General features: G+C 37.6%; 1 protein-coding gene across 1 annotated transcript in view; it reads left to right on the forward strand.

Annotated features, from left to right (window-relative positions):
- The window catches only part of NKD1 (NKD inhibitor of Wnt signaling pathway 1), a 60,320-nt gene extending 53,042 nt beyond the window's left edge, over positions 1-7,278 (forward strand). Inside the window, exons 8-10 of the mRNA XM_075281883.1 lie at positions 155-227; positions 3,590-3,720; positions 6,301-7,278. Coding sequence (XP_075137984.1) covers positions 155-227; positions 3,590-3,720; positions 6,301-6,875 — 779 coding nt within the window. The 3' untranslated portion in view covers positions 6,876-7,278. The remainder of the gene's footprint in view (positions 1-154; positions 228-3,589; positions 3,721-6,300) is intronic.
- The last annotated feature ends 1,108 nt before the right edge of the window (positions 7,279-8,386 follow it).

Raw genomic sequence — 8,386 nt, forward strand, 5'->3', positions numbered from 1 at the left:
GGAGACTCACGAGGGTCCATTACATGAAGTTTTTAATAAAATATTAGAAGAATATATAGTGAGTTTTTTTTCATGTAATATTGTTATGTATTTTACCTCTGTAGATGATAACTAGATGTATAAATAATATAAATGATAGTTTCTGCAATTACAGAGATACAGAATGGAAGATACAGAAGTGAAAGCAAAGTGAATGAAGATCTTAAGAAACAGCGTAGTTCTTCAAGGTAAATGATAGGGAATGCATTTTTACACATGTACCAAAGACTTAACCATTTAAAGTCATGCTAATACATGTATATAGCTTTGCCATTCAAACTGGTTGAAAGAGGCAGGACATCAAAAAGCTCAATGTGGAACTACTGAAGAGTAATGATATCTTACTTAGCAAAGATTTATAGCATAACAGATCTAGTAGTTTACTGAGATGAAAGTGAGGGTCCCAAGACCCTCCAAGAATATTTATGTTGGCAGCAGCTGATGTCTTCAGATCCTTGTTGTCTTACATTCCAAGCATGGCTGTAGATCTCATGTCTGCAGTGGGTCTCTATGTGGAGAGGCTCCCAGCTCTGGATTAGTCTTTCCTCTGAGATAAAAGTGTCCCATGGCCTTCAGAAGCTACAGCAGACAGTCATGGGATTTACTGTGTTCAAGATATATGGAAGGTGAAAGCAGATAAAGAAGACGATAAAGGGAGTGTTATGACTGAAAGTCAAAAAATGTTATACTGGGAAAAAGAAATGCGTTGTGAATAGCTTTCCGATGACGTTTGGAGGATTCTCAACACAATTCATCTACACTCAAGATTCAGCATGATAATACCAATAAATAGGCAACATGCATGCACTATTAGAAGATTTCCTCTTTTAGAGTAAGGCCCCAGATAGCGACGCAGTGTTTTTTGGATTTTTTGAAGGACACCGTAGCACCGGGACAGGTAAGTATGAATTTTTTTTATTTTTTGCACTTTCCACAGCTGATTTAAAAGTTAAAGGGGTATATAATTATATTTATTATTTAATGGTTTTCGCAGTCCAAACACAGGCGAGAGTGAAGCAGTGAGATGAGTAGTCCACAAAAACACTGTCTGTCCACAGCCAACTGCTATAGTATGATGCAATCTTGCGATGCACGGATCAGCCCCCTCCGGACCGGGGGCAAAGTATGAAAACCACAGAAAAAAAGAATCAATCCAGCACCACGTGTATATTGAAAAAGTTGCTAAAACATAGCTTTTAATAAAGATGAATGAATAAAAAACATTCACAAAAACACCAGTGTGCAGAAGTATTATAAAAAATTAGATGATATATCAAACAAAAAACGACATAAAAAAGACGAGCCCTACATTACGTATAGAAGCCGCTGACGCAGTTACCACCTCTTAGTTGCTTTTTATTCATTCGTCTTTATTAAAAGCTATGTTTTAGCAATTTTTTCAATATACAAGTGGTGCTGGATCGATTCTTTTTTTTTCAGTGAGATGAGTACACCTCTGAAGTAATAATACTTTACTTTAGTGGATGAAGACCTCATGCACCCACAGGATCTGAACCACATGGATCCAGATACTAGTGTCTTCATTTCGTTCTCATGCAAACTATGCAATAAAAAAATTGCAGCTTGCTCAAGTGCATGCACTCAAAAACCACTACAACAAAAATACTGTTCACTATTAAATTCCATTTGGAGCACTGTATTATGTTCTAAAATACATAAATGTCAACATGTAGCTTAAACATTCCCAATATGTGTTATGTTGGGTTCACACCTGCGTTCGATCTCCGTCCTGAGGTTTCCATCTTCAGAAGAAGTCGGAAACCTGTCAGACCGGGTCCGGCTGTGAGCGCCGGTGAGCGTTTTATGCTCTCCAGATCGAAACCATTTTTTTTTTAAACCGGACACAAAGTCCTGCATGTCCGACTCTGTGTCCAGTTAAAAAAAAAAACGGTTTCGCCGCAGAGAGCATAAAACGCTCTCCGGCACTCACGGCCGGACACATTTCAAACCCATTCAAATGAATGGGTTTGAAAAATGACTGCAGGTTTCCGTCTCCTGCCCAGTTTCATGTAGGAAACAGAAACCTGCAGAACGGAGACCGGGCACAGATGTGAACGACCCCTAATGGACTGTCTACAAAGAGGGAAGACAACGCACATCAGATAGTCCTCTTTGAAATACAGATACCATGCAGATATAATACTGACAATACATTGAGCCAATATGGATTATACTGTATATGGATGTTCTGCATCTAGACTTAAAGGCATGTTTTGCAGATAAAAGTAATGCAAACTACATTGTAACTAAGTACAGATTATATACCCCGATGAATAAGTCTCCTTCGTGAAAAATGGTAATGTGATGGAAATGGCGCAAAAACAGACATGAGACTACACCCATAGACTTTCATGGGTTTTAAAATGACTGTGTGCCATTCAAAAAGTAAAGCTAACATAAGACCAAAAACATATAACATAAGACCTTAGACTAACCCTGTATTCACATGATATTGAATATCGTCTGTGTTTTTGTAATGCCCATCACGCATCTGTGAATGGGGGCTATTGACATTACTGATACTATTTTTTTTTTGTTATGTAGATTGTGAGCCCCACATAGAGCTCACAATGTACATTTTTCCCCTATCAGTATGTCTTTGGAATATGGGATAGAAATCCATACAAACACAGGGAGAACATATAAACTCTTTGCAGATGGTGTTCTGCCCTTGGCAGGATTTGAACACCAGGATTCCAGTGCTAACCACTGAGCCACCATGTGGCCCCTGACATGACTGATACTTTGAGACTGCATTGTAATGGACTGTCAAAATATACGTCATGCTCTATCTTTGGCTGTTTGCATGGATTCCTCCATACACTACAATGTGTGAGGGATCTTTGAAAACAGACGCCCCTCGGGTGCAATACAACCCTGAAAAATGGACGTTTTTCACGGCTATTTTCACCTCCAGTCATTTGAATGTAAGCTAACATTGGCTCCATATTATATATGTGAAAATGGTTTAAGGCTAAGGTCCCACATGAGGGTAAAGCTGCTTTTTTTTGTTATAAGTTTTGCTGCATTTTTTAGTTTTTTTTCAGCCAAAGGCAGGAGTAGATTTAACAGAAGAAAAAAGTATAGGAGTGTCCTATATATTTCCTCTTCCTTTTCAAAGCAGTCTTAATTTCAGCAAAAAAATAGCAAAAACCGCATATAAGAAGAAAAAAAATTAAGGTTGTTTTTCATGACTCCTAAGAAAAGAAATTCCACACTGTAAGAACTACTTCTAACCTTAAATGTGAAGTATTTCCTCTTAGAAACTTCAGAAACAATAATATGAGAATCAGAGAGCGGCACGGTCATCCAATAATGCTTTCACATGCCGAATCTTATATTCTAACAAGGTCTGGGAGAAAAGTCACTGTTTAAGGCAAAGTCAAAAAAGAAATGATCAGATGGCAGAATGCTAGAAAAAAAATCCTCCAGCTTGTAAAAAATAATGTCTCTGCAGATGCTTTAATCTGTTTATAGATGTTTTGTGAGTGGTTCCCAGATGTATCCTGTTCTTTGTTATCTCCTGTAGACATAACCCAGCTGAAAATGAAACAGAACAGACAGAATGTCTCCGGCAGTGTGTGGATGAGAACATTGAACGGAGAAACCACTACTTGGATCTTGCTGGAATAGAAAACTACACATCAAGATTTGGGCCAGGTGTGTATGGGTGAGATTTTACTGCCAGAAAACATGAAAGGAGCGGATGTGGGGTAAAGAGATCAATGATTTCTATGGAGTTAGGGAATATCCATGGACATTGTTTTTTCCCTAAGTTATTATTTATGAGAGAGTTTGCTCTGTTTGGCCCAATTTCTGGATTTTGATCCTCTATAAATTATTCATTACAGCACGTGCTGATTTATACCTCCATATAGGTAAAAGCACTGCCCTCCAGTAACTTACAGGGGTGTAACTTGAGTTGGTGCAGCGGCATTAGGATCCAGGAGCCTTAGGGGGCCTGTAAGATGTGTCTCTTCCAATGTGAGAACATGATGATACTTTTTAGTTAGGAGCATAGCCTGGTACAGACTTTGCATCGAGGCCCAGGGGCTTCATTGTATGCCTCTGGTGACTTAGAGGAAGTTCACACGATGTAACATACCGCGTGATGTGGCACGTATACGGTGTGTGAGAGTTTGCACGCCGTAAAAGCTTCCATTCATTTCAATGGGAGTTAGGATCGTATATGCCGCGTTATTTTGCAGCCTTGATTTTGCGGCCTAACTCCCATTGAAATCAATGGGAGCGTATACGGCGCGCAAACTCTCACACGCCTTATACATGCCATATCACGCGGCACGTTACATCGTGTGAACGTACCCTTACACTGGGTACTCACTTTTGTGGTCACCTTCTTTATGAAATAAATGCTGGTATTTCATATTGTTGGGTTTCAGCACACAATTTCCCCTGTACACCCTTTCAAGTTTTTAAGTATAGATGAGAATTCACAGGAAAAGGGAAGAAACATCTGGGTAACTGAGAGAATGCTATACCTGCTGTGCCAAAAATACATGAAAATGAGGTTCTTGGTTTTTACATTTTGGTCAAACTGTATTTAAGCCCATCTGCTAACAACAGGACAACCTCTATTAGATGGGTCCTGTGCTAAAATGACTCCCACCCCTCTTAGTCCTCCTGTACACAATGAGTGGTTTTTACTATCTGCAAATAATGATTTGCAATCCATAAAAACCATATCAGTATGTCATCCACAAACATGTATTCATAAAAGGTCCTGTATTATCCCCTACACTTGTCTGTGCTGCAATTGTAGGCACAACTAGGACATGCTTCATATTTTTCTTCTATATGGCACAGACACACAGCTGCAAAAACTACAGCTGCATGTATGGGTCCATAGAAATGAATGGGTCCATATTTTTATCTGCAATTGCAGATCAAAACTGCGGTCAACTACATGAGGCCTAAGCGCCTTGGCCTCCCATGAATTAAGGACAAGTGTATTTCTGCCTATACATTGTCTTTCAGCAAATTAGTAAACCTCAAAGCTTTCCCCTCATTATACCTGAATTTTGGACTTACATTCACATACAAGGCCTTACAGTACATTGTATTGTTTTTTCACTTATAGACTATCTTAACAAATGATAATTTTTTTAAGTATATATTCAAAGAACTCAGTTTTGTTTACATAAGATATGCAACAAAAACCCAATTATTGTATCTCTTTATATATAGGTATAATAAAATAAGACATTTCAATCATTTTACCACAAGTCAAAGGATAATACAAAATTGAACATTTCTCTATATGACTATCTGTAATAATAGACCTATCTACAGACTCAGAGGTATCCTTACTTATCATTGGTAGTATTTAATGTGATAGTACCCCCTACAGGCAGGTCTTACATGTTATAAAGCATGCAGTAGACTTGCAACATTATATGTTTATTTCTACAATACATTGCATGTACTACAAAGTGGTTTAAAGTGAATATATTCAGAAAGTTGAGTTTTGAAGCTAAAGCCCCACGCAGTGAGTCACCTTTAAAAAACTGTGTGGAAAAATGCATCAAAAACATGTTGTGTTTTTTTTACGCAGCATTTTCATTGCATTTTTGCAGAATTTTTCTCTGCAGTGTTTCTTTCCTTATAAGACTAAGGCTTCACGTTGCAGAAAAGCTGTTTTTTTTAGCCAAAGCCAGGAATGAATTTAGCAGAATATTAAATGCTGCATTTCCACAATGTGGAAATGAGACCCTACGTTGTGAAAATGCAGCTTTTTTTGCTGCAGATTTTGCTGTGGTTTTCTGAGCCAAGCCAAGATGGGAGATATATAGGGAGTACTTCTACTTCTGGCTTCGGCTAAAAAAAAAAAACACAGATAAATCTTCAGAAAAAAAAAAGATTAATTTCCGCAACATAAACCACTGATTTATCCACCATGGATTTTATAGCCATGTCACAGAACAAAGAGCATAGACATGCCTTGACACTGATGCTGCACAGAAACCAGAGCTGGTGGACCACATGCAGATTAGCACCATTGAATAAGTTAAATTCCCATGGTGGTCTGCAGAGTGTCATACTGCAAATCCAGGTTATCCAATGGAAAAATCCACTTTATGAACATACATTAAGGCCACTAATGTGGTAATGTAGATTGACAAATGATACTTTATACTTGTTTGACAAATAACTAGTTAACAAATTTTTGTTAAAAATAAATCTCCCAGGGAAATGCTGAATATTTGTTTCTGTACTTCACAGGATCTTCAGCTGAAAAACCAGATTCACATACAAAAAGCTCTAATCAAATGAGGTCCCGTTCTCATGAACCAGAAACTCTCCACCTGCACCAGAGGAGGTCTCAAGCATTGGATGCTGGACATTTCAGTCTATTAGACCCGTCTCATCCAAAGATGGTAGAACTTCAGCAAAGGCAACGGGGTCAAGAATCCAACAAACATTCTGTCCGAAGCCCCAAATCCACAAGTAAGAATGGAACGGCATTAAACAGTCAGCCAGGAAGGACAACAAGGAGCAAACCCATTCATGGTGTGCAAATTCCTGTGACTTCGCCAACTGCACTTATGGGTCAGAGCTATCCTTACCACCCTTTACCACCACAACAACCTCATAGGAAGAGCAAGCAGAAAAGCAAGGAAGGCCACCAGATGTGCAAAGCTTTCCAGTCACCTATTAATGTAGTAGAAAAAGAGCATGTGCGGGATTTGCCAAGCATGTTATTGTATGATGGCCACAGTGGACACTTAATACAAAGACATGAGCATCATCATCACCATGAGCATCACCACCACTATCATCATTTCTACCAAACATAATTCAGACCATTTATTCCAAATCCTAAGAACTCCAGAATTTGGTGCCTGATCTGAAAAGGAAGTTGCTTTGTTAGAAAAAAAAAAATTTGTCTGACATACAATTTATAAACAATATTATTGTAAAATGGCAAAGTGGACCCAGAAACCCACTGGCGGATACTGCTAAATGTATATCGAACTCAACCAAGCACTTCTTAAAATTTGGACCGGCCATGGAAGATTTTCGTTAAGTAGTGATTATTCATCTTAGACTGTTTGCACACTCGCCTTTAACTAAATAAGACAACGCTGATCGGTTTTGGACACCAGAAAATAAATAACAGAAATCCCCACAAACAGCACACTACCTCTAGTACTATTTTACTATATTTAGTTTGACTTTGAGGCGGGTAGACTTCAGTGACACACATACATATATATATATATATATATATATATATATATATATATATGTTATTGTTAATTGTTTACCTTATCCCTGTTTATAGACACAAAAAAGGCGACATTCTTCACTTTTTGGGACTGTTCTAAGTCATTGTTGATATTTATATGTACAGTAATTTTAATTTGTCTTTTTCCAATTGAAGACTGTTAACAGGTAGAAATAATAAGGTATTCTGTGTCATCAATAGTCAAAGTAAGAGGTGTCTTGAAAAAAAGGTTGTCTGGGCCTATTACGGACGCCCCTTTACTAGCTACAGTCAAGATCCTTGAGTCTTTACTCTTTGAGACTGCTGGCTTCCATAGAAAATTGATGACCATAATTGATTTTATGGGCTCGTTGTAAAGGTGCATTTCGCTGGCACCTTCACTGCAGACCATCCTTATGATCATGAGATCACATGACTTAAGCCCCCTCCTCAGACCCCCATCATAGGGAGACTTATTAAGTTCCTCTGCGTACTGTTTCCAGTATTTTAATATTTCCAAGTAGAAAAGGAAACTCCTTATAGACAAAACTTTTTTTTTTCAATTTTTTTCTTTAAACTTTATCAGGTATATAGTATAAATATATATAAATCTATATAAAAGTATATTATATATACACTCAGGTACTTTTTTGCGTTTAAACAAATCTGTGGTTTGGTTATTTGTAGCATTCTGTTCTTTTTTTAATTATTATAATTATTATTTTATTTCAAAGAGTTTCTATGTATTATAACAGAATCTTGTGTTAAGAATCTTGCTGTTTTCAGGGCAAAATTCCAATTTTTAAAGAAAAAAAGCTGAATTGTGAAGGAGTATATTTAATTTTTTTTCTGTGTTTTTTTTAAATGTTAAACTTAATGCAAATAAAGCAGATAATAGGACTGCCCCTGTTATGCAGGTTACTGTCTCTCACACAGGAGCAGCTGGTAATGGAGATGTGATATAAAGTGGATCAGATATATGGGCATAGTAAGGGCAATCATATTTTGGAGTGAATGAGTTGTGGATCTGCAAACTGTCAGTAAAGTAAGAGCTAGTAACCTTATGAAGGTATGACGCACATTCTTTTCTTCTACGTCTAG

Source organism: Leptodactylus fuscus, chromosome 7 (genome assembly GCF_031893055.1).
Source record: "Leptodactylus fuscus isolate aLepFus1 chromosome 7, aLepFus1.hap2, whole genome shotgun sequence".
In the NCBI taxonomy this organism is placed as follows: domain Eukaryota; kingdom Metazoa; phylum Chordata; class Amphibia; order Anura; family Leptodactylidae; genus Leptodactylus; species Leptodactylus fuscus.